At 42.5% G+C, this 15,992-nt stretch overlaps 1 protein-coding gene across 1 annotated transcript in view; it reads right to left on the minus strand.

Moving 5' to 3' along the window:
- Positions 1 to 15,412, minus strand: part of DEPDC5 (DEP domain containing 5, GATOR1 subcomplex subunit) — a gene marked incomplete at both ends in the record, with an annotated part of 40,883 nt that extends 25,471 nt beyond the window's left edge. The window contains 22 exons of the mRNA XM_079544006.1: positions 624 to 759; positions 989 to 1,192; positions 2,727 to 2,950; positions 3,246 to 3,366; positions 4,111 to 4,147; positions 4,515 to 4,584; positions 5,771 to 5,844; positions 5,939 to 6,000; positions 6,423 to 6,557; positions 7,445 to 7,519; positions 7,769 to 7,872; positions 8,115 to 8,187; positions 8,562 to 8,631; positions 10,075 to 10,136; positions 11,057 to 11,135; positions 11,441 to 11,510; positions 11,723 to 11,772; positions 12,438 to 12,521; positions 13,266 to 13,351; positions 13,851 to 13,897; positions 14,551 to 14,638; positions 15,355 to 15,412. Coding sequence (XP_079400132.1) covers positions 624 to 759; positions 989 to 1,192; positions 2,727 to 2,950; positions 3,246 to 3,366; positions 4,111 to 4,147; positions 4,515 to 4,584; positions 5,771 to 5,844; positions 5,939 to 6,000; positions 6,423 to 6,557; positions 7,445 to 7,519; positions 7,769 to 7,872; positions 8,115 to 8,187; positions 8,562 to 8,631; positions 10,075 to 10,136; positions 11,057 to 11,135; positions 11,441 to 11,510; positions 11,723 to 11,772; positions 12,438 to 12,521; positions 13,266 to 13,351; positions 13,851 to 13,897; positions 14,551 to 14,638; positions 15,355 to 15,412 — 2,009 coding nt within the window. The remainder of the gene's footprint in view (positions 1 to 623; positions 760 to 988; positions 1,193 to 2,726; positions 2,951 to 3,245; positions 3,367 to 4,110; positions 4,148 to 4,514; positions 4,585 to 5,770; positions 5,845 to 5,938; positions 6,001 to 6,422; positions 6,558 to 7,444; positions 7,520 to 7,768; positions 7,873 to 8,114; positions 8,188 to 8,561; positions 8,632 to 10,074; positions 10,137 to 11,056; positions 11,136 to 11,440; positions 11,511 to 11,722; positions 11,773 to 12,437; positions 12,522 to 13,265; positions 13,352 to 13,850; positions 13,898 to 14,550; positions 14,639 to 15,354) is intronic.
- Between the last annotated feature and the right edge of the window lie 580 nt (positions 15,413 to 15,992).

Genomic DNA, 15,992 nt, shown 5'->3' on the forward strand with positions numbered 1-15,992 from the left:
TGCAGCTTGATAAATGGCTTACATCGAGCTAAGGACCTGATTTCTCTCACTGTAAAATCAGCTTCCCCACAATCATACCATATCCTGTGACACTGGGATCTCACTTCTCACAGCCAACAGTCAATACAAATTCCCAGCCCTGACCAAAGCTTGTTTTTAAGAAAAAATTGTTTTGAGAACACAGGTACTTTCATTTGCAATCCACTCCTGATGTTTATCATGGCTGTACTTCTTACGAGCAAAGGGAATACAGGAATGAATGGATGGGTCTGGAAGGGTTCAGCAGTTACTGGGAGGCAAAGCTATGTCTTATCCTAAAAAATGTTCTGTTCTGGCTACTGGCATAAAGAGTCAAGAGTTAAACACAATCTCTAATAACCCAAATTTGAATGAATCCATGAATAATGCTTTGTATTGCTCATGCACTGCAAGCTGTCATAAGCTACTGCCTTCCCCAAGCTAGAGAAGGTAAACCATTTCCAGAAATGCCACAAGAGAAGTACATGCTGCATTTGATGCAGCACGTTATTGAACTTTCAGATGACAGCCTATAACACAGAGAGAATTTTAATGAAAAAGGATGTTACTGCAAAGAGTACCCAGACCCATCCTGAGGACCTCACCTGCCAGCTGCCTCGTGATAAGCCAGCTCCAGCAGCTCAGCAGAGGAGTGTGTCAAATCCTGCTGCCCACTGTCCTGCATTTCTGCCATATTCTGTCGGGTTTGGTGATGAATCTGGATAGCTTCTCCTGATGGACCTACAGTTACAGTTTGATCATTAGTTCACTTCATCTGCCTCGATTCCTCATTTGTTTTCATTCACTCATACCCCTCTCGTGCCAACACCTCTGCTTTAACAAGTCCATACACCCAGCACAGCCTCTGTTACACCGCAGAGTACTTCAAGTCACCAGATTTCACACTGGTTCCCTTGTTGGATGAAGAAAGCAATTCCTAGCTGTGTAACGTGCTATGATACAGACTTACCCACAGGAAAAGTGTGCATCCAGCGCCTCCTGTTAGAGGTAAGCTTCATGGGCATGCGTGATGGAGCAAATGGATTGATCAGTGCTCTCTGGGGTGTGTATCCCCCAGGCCGAATGTGTAACATGGATTCTGCACTGCCAACGTGGAACCTCCCTGGAGCACTGGAGTCACGCTGCTGAGACTCCAGCATGTTGTCAAGGACATCTAGAAAGCACAACTTAAAGTCAGCGTGGATCAGCCAAGTAAAAGAAAGCAAATTGCTATGGGATATAAAGACCCCCCAGGGTAAGTGGGAACGAGGAGAGCTGAGGAACAAGCAGGGAGAGATGCTGAAATCAATTTCAATCTAGTCTGTAAGTTGCAACAAACAAGAAAGAGTACCATTTCACTTGCCATTACAGCATTTCTGTGTAGTGTCACTTTATACCCAATAAAGCCAACTATGCAAAATTACTCAGAGCTTTGAGAATTCCTGAAGAAACAAAGCAAAAGACTGAAAGAACATACAAGAAACCTCAAGATGAGCACCAAAGAAGCCACAAGTGAGTAATGTATACATTTTTTGTAACGTTCAGATTTGGCCACTTAAATATGAAATTATTTCCAGAAGACACTGGGACACAAGATCTCAGCAAGCTAGCAGCCAGTCATTACTCCTCAAGGTAGAACATAAATACAGTTATTTAGAAATAGGAGGAACAAACTAGATGACTCAGTAGCATTTGCTCTGTTCAACAAACAGAAAACTCCAAGAGAAGGGATGATCTCGTTTAGCACTGTATACTGCTTACCAGAACATGTGAACAATTCCAGTTACTCTGATCATTCCCTCCCCATCAGTCCTGTTCTACACTCTACATCCCCAAGCAGGGCATGTCCTCAGCTGAGCCACACCACCACCCTTCAGACTAAAGGAGTAACAAAAATACAAGAGTATCTATGTGTATATTAACTGACAGAACAGGGAGAATGCATGAAAAGGTAAACGTGACAAAGTTCCTTATGTGATAGCAGGTCCACACCAGTAAATCCTATTACTATAGGAAGACAAATATGATACGGAGTATCAGACAGAAAGAAATGAAAAATAAAAGTATGGAGAGCCTTCAGGGACAGAACTCTACTGATCAAGCAATTGCAGGGGGAATGCAATTTACCCAGCAGTGGGCTTATGAAGCTATCACATACTGTCTGAGAATAACATTAAATTAGAAGAGTGGAGGGAAAAAAAAAAAGGGAGACTGTCATCACTGCTAACACACTGAGACAGCTCAGCAGTACTCTGTCAAAAGGAAGGACCCAGAAAGTGACTCTTAACAACACTAACTACCCATAGAGAGAAGTTACAAGCAGGGTCCCCCAGGGCTCATTACTAAGGTCAGCTCTCATTTCACAGATTATAGGTGACCTGGATGATAAAAATTTACTTGTATATGTCCACATTTGCAGACAGGCACAGGAGAATAGTCAAATATTAGGGAAGGCAATAGGCAGGGGAAAAGAACACCTCAGTATCGGGACACTTCTATTTAGGACAAGCCAATTAAAGAAATGCAATGGAAATGGACAAGGATGAAGGGAGAATGCAAACCCAGACACAGCTGGAACACATAAAAGCTGTAGCACGACTGCCAGTGTGAACACATTTTCCCCATGTTGACCTGGCAGACCAACGTGAGCTTTGATTTTCTCTTTCCCCTCACCACCTAAGGTATTTTCCCATCTGCCTCAGGCTGACCTCTGGTGCTGGTATAGCCCAAAGAGCTGCTGACTTCATACTGATGCAGGTGAGGCCGTGGGATCATCAGGATGTTGGAGATCTTGCCCAGTGAGCTGTCATCAGAAGCCTGGCTCCTCACCTCCTCTGGGGGCAGCGTGCGGCTCTGCAGAGAAGGGCTGCATGAGACATCATAGGAACTAGAGCTCTTTCTGGTACGACTTTCTCTCTCCCTCACGGATCTGCTGAAAAGAAATAGTTATGTGCAGTGGTAAGAAAAAAGGGAGAATTCATTCCAGAATTTTAAAGGGGCTTGAACAAGCTCAACTCATGTAAAAGATTCAACAGCCAAGTGCAAAAAAAAAAAGACAACTAAAAGGAAGCTACCACTATGTTTTGGTTTGGTTATTTGGATACTAAATACTCAGTGCATTATACAGTAAGCTCATGCTCTCCTCATATTTCTCCAAGTACATTATGCATCAAGAAATACACCAGAACATCACTGCTCTCAAACTGGTACCCTCACAGTCCTCTTACCTAAAAGTGGTGCAGCGTTGAGCTCTGGATGGACCTGGCAGTCTGAACACCTGGGCATCATAGCCATCGTAATCAACCTGGATGGGCAGGGCATTCTCAGCATCTTTCGGAGCTCCTAATGCTGAAATAAAATCATATGGTTCTGAAACCTCTTCCAAGAATGTTAAGAACTGCAGGGCAGAAGCATCCAACTCACACCACTAAAAAGCAGCTCTTCCAAAAGAAAATGCATACAAAAATCTGATGAGCAGAAGACTGGAAGGGATGCTTGCTCAGTTATCAATGTCTGTGCCTCTGAATGTGAGTTGCTGAGGCCCTAACGTCTTTCCCACATACATCCAAGAGATCAAATACTCAATAAACCAATTCTTGTATAAACAGATGCCTCAAATCACTTCAAGAGGAAAGTGCATATTTTAAACCATCTTTGCAAGAAATGACAACTCCTCTTTCAGAACACACATGTTCCTGAAATTAGGTGGTACTAAGCAGAATGCAGGCTTCTCCCAATGCAATTCTGTGGCCATATCACTGACAGCACCTCAAGCCAGCAAATGAGTCCTGTCCACTTCTCATGAATGGCAGTGCAAGCACACCAGCCTGACCCCACTTATTTCTGTAGTCAGGTGACAGGCAGCTAGGACCTACTGCCTCCCTCCACTGTAGTTATTTGCCTAGAACGCAAATCAGAGATCCACATTAACATCCTGGGTAACAACTGTGTGCTTTTCAAGTTCTTCTGCAATAATTGGCCCTTCTGGCATCTCATCAGAAATGTCTTTGCTGCTAATGTCACAGTCTTACTACAGCTGCTTGTTAGTTAGGGAGTCAGTGTGACAGATCATTCCAGAGGAGGATTACTCACAGGCATCTCGGCTATTTTTTGTTTTCTCAATCAGTGGCTGGAGGATCCAACAAAGGAGTTATGAAGGAAGAGATAAGGAGAAAAACAACAGTCAGCATATTGTAAGGAAATACCCCAGTGTGATAAAGCATCAAATTCAAGCTCACTGAAGCAGCCATAACACGTCAGAAGTATAAAAGACTGTATAAAGTATAAAGCATTTCTCACCTAAGTTAATTTTAGAGATCAGGACGGACTGATCCCAACAAACTAGTCCCTCATGCACAACCCCTACAACACCCATTTACAGACTAGTTTGCAATGTCTTTTAAACAGAGAAATGTAGTGACTACTGTTCCAATATTAACATTGCTAGGATTGGATGCTTGGCTGTGAGATGATTTCTGACCTAATCAGATACCTACTTTCCTTCCTGCCAGTTTGATCCGCGGAGTGAAGCTGTTACACTGAAGCTGGCTTTTGGACGTGTAGAAACTGAAAGACAGGATAGTTCAGCTGTCTTCTAGGAACTGAACATAGCTGCACAACCACATAGCAGACAATCTATGAATTTGAGCCAGTTATTTGAGGGAAAAAAAGGGTATACCTTTCTTTGCTTAAGACAACATCTGAAAAACACTGCAGATGGTTAAGTAGAGAGACAGTACTCTTGTCCTTAAAGACCAGCCTTAGAATTTCATATAACCTCAGTCTTGACCTCCTCTTAATGTATTAAAGTCTGCATTCCCCAGTTCATTTCCTCCTTCTACAGAACCATATCAGCTTTCACTGTCTATAGAGTACTGCACAGTTTACATGATTCTTTCCCTAATTTACATGACAGTAATGACTCACACGAACTGCTTGAAAACTAAGGATCTCCTCCCATTTGGGGTAATTATTCTTTAAGATCTGCTCCTTGTCACCTGAATCTTTTAAATCCTGCCATCAAACACCTCTTTCATCTAAGGAAAGGACAGAGTGCCTTCCAGCTACTTGAAAAGACTGCGTATACACAATGCTTGAATGGTTATTAGTCAGGACAGCCATACAATGCACGAAGATAACACGGAGTATTAAAAGGAAAAAGTTCTGCTGCAGAACAGGGGCTGTAGAAGCTGCTTTTGTTCTGATCTCTAATGGTAGAGAAAGAGCAGAGCTTTAGGACAGAGAGAGAGAGCTTTAGGACACAATGTTTAAAAGAAAGCAGAAAGAAAACCTACCATGCCTTGGGGTAAAGCAATGTAAAACTGAGCCTGCGTTTCCTGTAATTGCTCTAGTATTTATCCATGCTATTCACATGCTCTTTACCTGTAACTATTCACTGGAGAGGTACTTATTTTTCCCTAGCAATCAATTTAGTTGAAGTGACAGTAATTTTTCTAAGCTTCCTGACTTACTTAAATCGTAATTTAAGGCTACAACTCAGCTGGAAAGAGAGCTTAAGATCAAAACTTCTTCCACTTCAAATTGCCTATCACATCTGACATGTTGAATTAATGACCAGAGTTCTGCAACAACAGTCTTAGCTCTGCAAGATTACTGTCCCTGCTTCGTAAGCAGAGCAACAGAAATAAACAACGGCAGAAGAAAGAAATCAACATATGTACAGAAAAGAAAGCATAGCTCAGATGTTTTGCAAAGGCTATTATCTCCTGGAAAACTTTAAGAGCTCACCTACCTATGGTTTATCCAGTGTGGAATGTTGTAGTCATCACCCAGCCTGGAATCCCCAGGTCCACAGCGATTATGGAGCTGTAAGAGGAATTCAAGGCAAAGCAACCAGTAGTGTCTGTCACAAAGTAACACTCCTTCTAGGAACAGAGAAGGGAGGAACAGCATGCATTACCTTAAAGAGCGGCACAGCGTGCAATGGTTGCTCTCCCATGCACACCAAGTCCACGCCAATGCCTGTAAACAAATAACAGCAGAGTTCAGCTGTCAGAACAGACCATATGCTTTGTATTCACAATAGATTTTAAAAACATGATTGCACTGTAAGTAGTAGAGAGCAATCCCACGGTATGGCTACAAAACCACCTGTGGGAATATCAAAAGTGTTTCTTCTAGACTAACATAAATCATGAAGGATAATCCTGCAAGGGGAAGGTCTCTGTGGGCTGATGAAGTGCTCCACTATCATTGAAACAAATCAATACCTGCAAGTTCTCTAAAAACCAAATCATTTCAACAGTGCAGACACAAGCCCTCCAGTTGTGGCCCCTCTTTCAAAAAAAAAGTACAAGAGTTGCAAGTACTATTTCAGCACAAGAAAAGGGCAGAACTTTCCCAAGGGTATCTGTTATCCTTCACAGAAGTGACTGGTTATTTACCATTGTCTATCATCCGCTGCTTGGTCAGAATCATAAGGAGGCGATCGACTTCAAACACACCCACGCCAGGGGTGATGACCACTGACATCTGCCCAGTCCGATCAAAGTTCCTGTTTATGTAATGCTTGTCGAACACTGTGAGGAAGAAGCAGGGAGCACTTCATCAGAAAAAGATGCTGGATGCATTTCTCAAAGCAAGGGAGTTGAGTCTCTGTTGGTAAAGGCATTAAACAAGTTCCCACGAAGCACATGTGAAAGTTAGGACTTGCACGTAGCATTGTTCAACCAGTAATATAAGTAAAGCTACAGCAGTAGGGCAGAAAAAGAAAACAGGAATGGATACCTAAAAAAGGGTCTTTTTTCATATGCTTCGTGTTCTAACATCTCACAAAACAAGCCAACAAAAAAAAAAAAAAAAACCACACAGCAAACAAAAAAACATCCAGTGCTTCGAAAACAAGCAAACCCCACCTATATCATAAACCCCTCCTACATCATAACATAAAGGTCAGTACTGGTCACTAACTTGCTGTGCTCCCCCTCTCGTGTAAATACAGCCATTCAGAGGATAGAAACATTCGATGTAAAGAGTCACAAAAAAGCACATCTTTGGGGATCCCTTCCAGACAATTAAATCCACCTGTCTGCTAAAAAAAGATGGATCACCTTGACCCAAGTAACATTTGATCAGCCTGCTTTTGAAAGGCTCACAGAATTAAGAAATTCCATTTCTGTTGCAAGAAGTTTGCACACAGACCCACAGCTCGGAGAAACATTTTCATCTGAACAAGGCCCTGCATTGGTTCCTGAACCACCCAGCACTCCGTTAGGAGAGTCACTGTTTTTTCCAGAGACACACATTAGAAACTTTCTTCTGAAGCAGGAAATGACAGTTGAACCACTTCATATTTCTCTTTCCTCAGTGACGTTAAGGAACAGGCAGGAGAAGCCCACAACCATTTACTTGCACCTGTTTTAGTGGCTCCTCCTCTGTATATTTTTATCTGTTGTTCATAACTTACCATTGAATGAAAGATTTATGGCCTCCAAGTAGTTCCCTTGTGCTGATGTAGAATTGAAACCTGGAGGAAAGCCCTCTGGACGAGCGTTCAGAAGGAAAAAAAATAAATCAATTGTAACGGCGTTGGTATTAAGGCTTATTACCTCAACAAATTACAGGCAAAAATGGTGCATCTCACAGAAAGATCTGAGCAAAACAACTTACTCAGGAGAGCACTTAAGTAGTGCAGTATCAGACTCCAACCAAAGCTGGAGTTTACAAACAGTTTTCCCAAAAGATTTTTTTTTAAGAGAGTAAAAAGCCCAGGCAAGGGGTATTCCTTCACCTGCTTGCTCCAGTCGTACCAGCACGGGATACTGGATGAAAAGCTTTTTAATGGTCACAAGCAATGAGGTCCACTCTTCTCGTCTCTCGTTCTGAACTACAACTCTAGAAAGAGCACAGCTCAGTAAGTATCATGACAGGAATACAAACCACACTCACACCCAAGGGGCAGACTAACATAGCAAACAAGATCGTGCGGCCGCAGAATGGGAAGTGCTGCCACTTTCAGACATGCATGTTTTTCAGTCTTAATTCCTAGCAAGGTCCTACAGCTAACAACACGACGTTCTCCACAAGGGTGGTGCATACACTGTGAGACAGCTGAAAGAACAGGGAAGAAGACATACTTGTAAAAATCTTCATAAAACCTTCCCTCGTGATCCTGCCGGATGGATGCACGATGTGTTTCAGGAAACTCATCTGAAATGGAGGCAGCACAGCAATCACACTGAGTTCTTGTACAGAAATGCCTGTTGTCTTTTCTAGCAGGGAGTGGTTAACTCCCACTGAAGAGGAAAGTCTCTGATAAATATTAGTTGCCCCTCACAATATTTAAATTGCTTTTAAAGCAACACGACAGCTTGAGTACGAGGAAAATTTGCCACATTTTCCTCCAAGTACAGTTTCTACTGCAGTACTGTCACGACAGTGGCTGTGTATCCATTGTGCTTGGTAGGGAACACTTTTGACATGGGCATAAAAAACAGCAGAAAGGGTCTTTGCCAGACACTAAAAATCTCTGATGAGAGGAGAAAGGTTAAAAACAATAACATGAAAACACAGGATTTACTTACCTATACATTTTGCTTCATAAAACGTTCTAGAAAATAGAACCACTGTCACTTCATGGCTACAATTCTTCTCCTGTCCAGGAAGAACAGAAAAAAAACTTTCACACAAAAAAGGGTAACACTCAGTACATACACATATAGTAACACCCTCTATACCTCACATGTAGGACCTAGATGAAAGTGTACTGCTGTATTTATGTATAGGCAAAAAGACTGTGTCTGCCTCTATGAAATAACATAAAGCTCAGTCCTGAGGAGTCTGTTCTGCTAGGCTTTAGTGCATTAAATGGAAGCATCCTCCATTAGCCTTAAAGCAGCTCCCTTCTGTAGTTACCAGGATACAAGATTTCTGTGTAAGAAAACACAGCTGACTCAATGTGTTTGCTTTTATAAACGTACTCACTGACAGCAGTGTGATACTGTTATTTCTTACTGTTCAGATAGATGCCCCTAGCAATTCCATGGAAACAAGACACTAACCTCACTGAACAGTAATAGTGCTAATACACACAATGGAATTAATGAGCTGGAAAGAGCATATTGGCCATCCCCTGCAAAAGGAAAAGCTTGAAAAGCCCTGGTCAGAGAGAGCCCCCAGATCACCCAGGCCCATATCCAACATGGTATAGTAGTATCAAAAACAGAACAGAAGCCTTATACACATCATGCAGTGCTCCCAGTAAATCTCCAGGGGAGAAAAAGCACAATGAAAATGAATCAAACCTGTAGCTCTTCACATTTGTGAGTGTTATGAGCTATACTTTGCACTGATGTTATACATGTAGGGTTTCAGGCTCTTTTGCCTTGTCTAGCTACCCTTCCAATTTAGACTGCAGATTTTGTATGTCTTGAGTACTGCTACACTTCTCTTATTCATGTCCATAGAAATCTGCTGCCCCAGGCTTTCTCCACAGCTGCGTGGCTAAAAGGATTTCAGCCTCCAATCCTACCCTCTCCCCTAATGCAGGGCTGCCAACAGCAGCTGCACCTTGCTGTGAGCCAAGGCGTGCACTGAAACAGGAGATGGCTCTTTGTTGTTCGGCTGTGCAAAGATAGTGAGGCTTTGTTTGTTTGTTTCAGAGAGCACCGCTTCCACGAGCTCACACACCACCAGTGGCCCCAGTCTACAAACCAGCAACACAACTGGGTTACATAATGCCAGGGAACCATTGGGAACTAAGCCCTGGAACAAAGACTGTGCAAAACAAACTTGAGTTGCACCTGCATCATGCATGTAGCAACTTAAGGCCAGTCAGACCTGCCACCCAAACCAACCAACTGCATGACAACCACAGCAGATACAATAGAGCAGTACTGGAGCCACCTGCACGCACAATTTACCAGCTGACCTACAGTAACCACTCTTCTGATGCCCTGGAGCCATCTCTCATGCTTTTGTAAACCTTAGTGCTGCCTGACACAACGTGGGCCTTCCTCAAACAGGCAGCTTGATGGATTCATGAAGATGGCACTGACATCTTATTTCAGAACAGGATGAACTTGAGCAGCTATTTACCTTCCATTTTGTGAAGAGGTCAGCAAGGAAACCATTCACAGCTTTCTCAAAGTACAAGTCCCCTGCAAAGTAATCACACCCAAACATCAAACAATAGCAACTACTTCAATTACAGGCTGTATTTTACACTGAGATTCTAGGAGTTATTTTTAATTAGGATCAGAGCAATTTGCTCTGTGCACACTGAATGCTAACAGTACTAAAGAGGGCATAAAAAAAGATTTAAAAGCAGGATTACGTTTCAGATGATTTAAACAAAACTGTTGTATTGTCACACGGATCTGACCTTTACATCCGTTCTTCCAACACATTTACAACATGCTGGGAAAGCATCTGTACTATCTTTTAGAAATAGCATTCACAACTGATCCCCTGCTCTGCTTTGGAAAGCTGCCCAGCTACATATGCCTAAGCACATGGTCAAAGGAAGGGGTAAGAAAGCTGCTAAAGAACTAAGGCAGAAAAAACAATAGGGCAATGACAGAGCTAAGAAACTCATTCTAACCTCTTGAATTTTGAATACTTTTAGCAACCTTCCCCTGAGCTAAAGGCAGAGCTCTCCCATCAGCCACTGTCAAGAGAAATCTATAATATCGAGACATTCTTTGCTTGGGTTTTCCATTCATTTCTGCTTTCAGGGCTCCAAGCCCTCATCACCAAACGTTTGCAACACAGAAAAACCTTTGCAAGCTTCGTATTCAAGCTGGTCCCCTTGAATTAGTTGCTGAGATAATGACAGCCAGGCACTACAGTAACAACAGGAAAATTATGGGGCACTCAGGAGAAAGAAAGCGTGGCACTGTGAATAAGGATCTAAGAGAACACCACAGCGTACCTCAGAGCAATGCCTACACCAAAGGTGGGATATTTTAGTTTTCTACAAGTGGTAGAAAGGTATCATAGTGGCTGTTTTCTAGTAGCAGCAGAAAGGACAGCTGCAGTCCTGCACACTCAGAACCAGGCAAGCCAGTTAACCACGTACCATAGATATCAAAATCCCACATTTCACAGCTCATCTGGATGAAAATATAAACCATGGCAGAAGTGGAGCGGAAGACCACCTGCAGGGGAATTAAACATCTTTCAAACAAGGTACATTCACAACAAGTGCCAAACGTGGAAGTTAACTACCAAGTAAGTGACACGACTGGGCCCACTGCACTGTGAGGAATTCCCCCTCCAAGGGAAGAGCAATCAGTGAAGAACAGTTGAGCTTCACTGATCACTCATTCCCCTGAATTTGCTGCCATTTGTCAACTCGCTACACAACCAGCTCATGTGATCCACACCATCTGTCAGTAAGACAGAATTAACAAAAAGCTAGCAAGGGAAAAGACTTCCTTTTCTTTACTCCCCAAAATCTTACCCGTGTGTCCTCACTGATGTATCCACAAGTGACTTTCTCGCTCTTAACCCACAGTTCACCTGCTTGTGCCCTGGAAGAAAAAAAGTGCACAGTATTTATTAGAGAGAATATGAAGATCACAGAATCAACATTTTCCTAGCAGTGTATATTTCTCACCAGTAGCTGGAAATGCTACAAACACAGCTAAGCTCAAAGCACTTCTCTTCACGCTTGGCTCTGAGGGCAGAGATTTCTGTGTTGCTCTCTAATTTTCCCATATCTAAATGAACATAACACACTGACCTGATACCTGCAAATTCCACCTTCTGGGTGACATATGCACAGGTGCTGACCTACGAAAGAACAGTTACAGGTGTTAACAGAACAGTGGGCAAAAAAAGAGCAGACAGATTAGCATAGAAAACAAACAAGCAAGCAAACAAAGCACTCAAGCACCAGACTTGGGGCATAAAAGCATGAAAACCAGAACCTCCCAAATGCAGCACGGAAAACAGTTTTTAACAGGAGCTGATATTGACTGGGCTCTTCTCTCTAATTCACTGTTCCTACAGGAGTCGAAAACTGTGCTTCAGAGATGCAGGAACAAAAAAATAAAAATAAAAAATCTGATAGTTAGTTATTAGCAGTGCTATCAGAGGGAGAACACTGCAGCATTTCTGTTTGAAAGACATTTGGATTCAATTCCTTCCTGAGGTAGTAAATCATTAAAATTCAGAACGTGGGAAAAAATACACTAAGCAGCTTTCAGTACCCAAAGCAGTAACTAACATTACTGCAACAGAGTAGGAAATGATGGGAATGTCATTTTTTTCCTTATTATTTACATACACTTCTCCAACACTAAGGTACCGCTTAAAGCTGAAGTTCTACAGGAGCTGCTGACACTGATCTTCTCTCTCTGTAAAAAGCTTATTTTCTTCTACAGTCAGCGAAGAAAAAGGTCTGTAATATTCTCAAAATCATCTCCACCCTACAACGAGGGCAGCACGGGCCTTACCAAACTTTTCTTCAGTCTCCACATATCCCCACGGCCAATATACTGATCTTTAAAAGTCAGTTCCACCAAGTCCAAGGTCACTTCCTGGGAAATAGAGGAAAAACACTGATTAGATTTCATTGGTTCTTTTCAACACAGCACCTTTCTTTTCTGCTAAAAGCCAAATGTTGCATCGAGGGCTGTTCTAAGCAAGTCAGTACTGCCAACAGCTGCAAGACAAAGAGGAAATCCCATCTGAACAGCTGCCAAAGTTGTGCATGTACCTGAAACTGCATCACAGAAGACCCAGGACTATCTGTGCTACAACTCTGAGATCAAACCAAAAGCACAAAAAACAAATTCCACTGCTCACAGCATTAAGGAAACCCAGTTCCTGCATACGTTTTGTCATGTATTGAACAACTCCAACTGAAGCTCTTCATACAGTTGGACATTTATGAGAGATGCTTCTTTTACAAGGTACTCTAATATCAAATAATGCAAATCCATGGCTTTTCTTTGGACCAGGGCACCTGTGAGTTTCTCTTCCCTCTGCTGAGTTATCCTGAATTACTGGAAGGAAAATGTAATTGAAATGTCTAAATTCCTATTAACCAGGTCCAAAAACTTCAAAAGGAATGCCGAAATAGTGGGGAGAGAAGAAAGGGACCCATACAAACACACAAACAGTGCAAGAGCCCAAGCCGCACTTTCTTCAGAAAAAGATGGATAAAGATGCTTCCATTAAAAATTAAAAAAAGCCTTTTTTCCCCCAACACCACTATGAATGGAAGTTTACAGAGCCCCAGTGTGAGCTAACAGATGGAAAAAAACTGCAAAGCCACACACCTTTGGGTCAACAACATTCACATGGACATCCTGGTACGGCCGCAGTCGGAAAACCTGTGCAACGGTCTGATCCACACTTATTGTTTCTGCCACAGCAAGGAGAAAGGACAGAGAACACAACCAGAAGGTGTCAGGCATTTACAGATACAAAAGCAATATAATGAGGTCGTCATGAAACACTTAGGACCTCAGCTAAAGACAGAAACTTCTTTCAATTATTGCCCAAATTAAGACTCGTTAAAATCAAAGCAATGGGGATCGACACAAAGTTCAGCATGAATTCATTAATGCCAGAAAAATGCAAAAAGAGAAGACATCCAGTCAGAGAGTGCAGATACAAAAATTTAAGGCTTAAGTTTGTTGCTTTTTTTCCCTCCAAACTTTACTCAGCATTACTGAACCAAAAGCAGATTTAAAATTTGGCTATCCATTTCCTGATGGAAATGATCATCCTCTCATCCTGGATAAACAAAGCACTCAGCTTCTTTAAAAGTTACATTAGTTGAGTAATGCAGATATTTAAAGTCCAACCACACAATCTTTGTCTATGATTTTACTGTGCACTTCACAAGTCTAGGGTTTTACCTTTCTGCAAGTCTTCCTTCAGTGATTTCACTTGCAGGAGCAGAGGGCTGTAGCATGCAAGGAAGAAAAAAGGCAGACAAGTTGAGGTACCAACAGTGTACTCCAGTTAAACCTATATCAAATCTATTTGGGATCACAGAGAACAGAATAAGCTGAACAAAAACGTTATCCCTTTCCAGAAGGTTTCAATACACCATCCTCTCTGCTTGCGACCCCATGCTGTTCTTTATACCCATTACAACTATAAGGTACTATGAGGTACTTTTTAAGGTAAAGATGACACTCTAAATGGGAAACGAAGTCATACAAGATCATCTCAGAATCTAACACAGCTATGATCCTGCTTTTTTAGTATATGCTGTAGAATGAGCCTTCAGACTGCAGGTTTATGTTTTTATAGCAAACCAAGAAGTTTGAGTTCTTCCTTGGAGATGCTACAGATAGAAGAATAACTGCTAGCTAATGACAGCTCTGTGAAGAGAAAGACATCACTGACCTTGCCCAGTGAAACACCAAGCACGAAGGATTACATGCACTTTGCTTTGAGCAAGAGCTCCTGCTACAGTTTATTTCTCTTTTATTGAAAAAAAAAACACGGCAGATGCTGAAGCAAAGCCTCTCAGTGTAGAACCTGCTGCACTTCAACACATCCTTTCAGTGCTCTAACCACACTTGACTTATCAGCAAAAGGAGAATTCACCTGTATTCATCATTTGGATGTGCAATTTCCACAACATCTCCCAGCTTGATTTGAAGAAATACTTTAGGATTCACCACCAGTTCATCATCTGCAAAACATAAGCAAATGAGGAATGTGACAACGAACAAATACACACCAAATACAGACACTCGCACTGGGATTAACACATCACTGATGTACCATGTTCACTACAAAACAACACCCCTACAGCCGTTTTGGTCTGGACAATCTTGTGAGCAAAAGCTTTTCTTTCAAATCAAAGAACTTTTATGGAAGAGTTGTTCAGCAAGAGAGCATGCCTTCACTACACAAGTATAATCTTCTTTTGTATTTTACATGTAAAGAGTACCAGCAGGAATTCAGGTATCCACAGAATCTTGCTAATAAACTTCAGTACAATGCAGTGATTTTAAGCCTACAACTAGAAAGTAGGCAATTAAACAGTATTGAGTTCACAAAATTGAGTTCACATATTTTGTTCCTACACCTGTCTACATGCAGCAGTAACTCACTGGCATGTCTGTCACTCTTTGTTAAGAAAGGACCAAGGTACAAGTTAAAGAAAAAGTAAGAAAACAAAAGGAAAAGAAGTAGAATGAAGGAATTGTATTTTACAAGTGGAATTCTATTCTGTTCTGAAAAATAAACCTGATTTTATTCTGCTGTATCTTACTGTTAGAACCGATCATTCCACACTGCAGCAGGTAGCACTGCCTCCACTGCTTTGTTAAAAGAGCAATACACATCTCAGAGCTTTCAATAACAGTAAGTGTGGGTCAAACTGATGCAAAGTGAGACACTGACCGCTGCCTCCAAAGCCCTTCTTGTGTATGACCAGCTTGTACACCTTGTTGGTTCTCATCTCGAGCTCCTGTCCTTCTCAGTTACTTCGAGTAAAAAGGGCGGAGGACATCCTGCACATCTGCAGCAGAAACGAGAGCAAGCACAGGTCTCAGCACAGCTGTTCTTCAGTGGCTCTGACAGCAGCGTCTGTACTGAAGTTTAACCTTCTCTATGTCAGGAAGAAGCCCAGCGCTGCAGGCAGACAGGCAGGGAGCACCCAGACCCACCAGAGCCACACAGTGCCGTCCCTCACGGCTTTGCACCGCCAAAATCCCGTTCCTCTGCTCTCACCCGCACCACGCGCTATTTCAGCGCACGACCTTCGCAGCGTACTTTTTCAGAAGCGTGCTTCAAACCAAACCCACCACTGACAAGTTTCTCTCCACATCGGTTACAGACACGTCACCAGAACACACGCTTTTCTCCTCACAACACCCACCCTTAGAGCTGCGCTCCCACACCAACGCTTCCCCCACAGGTGCCGAAGCGCGGGATGCAGCGCCCGCTTCCCCCGACCCGCTCTTGTCAGCCGCTCCCGGGCTCCTCAGGGCCGCAGACGGGACATTAGGAGCGCTGAGGCCTCACCCGCCACTCTCACA

This window comes from Tetrao urogallus (assembly GCF_951394365.1).
Source record: "Tetrao urogallus genome assembly, chromosome: 17".
In the NCBI taxonomy this organism is placed as follows: domain Eukaryota; kingdom Metazoa; phylum Chordata; class Aves; order Galliformes; family Phasianidae; genus Tetrao; species Tetrao urogallus.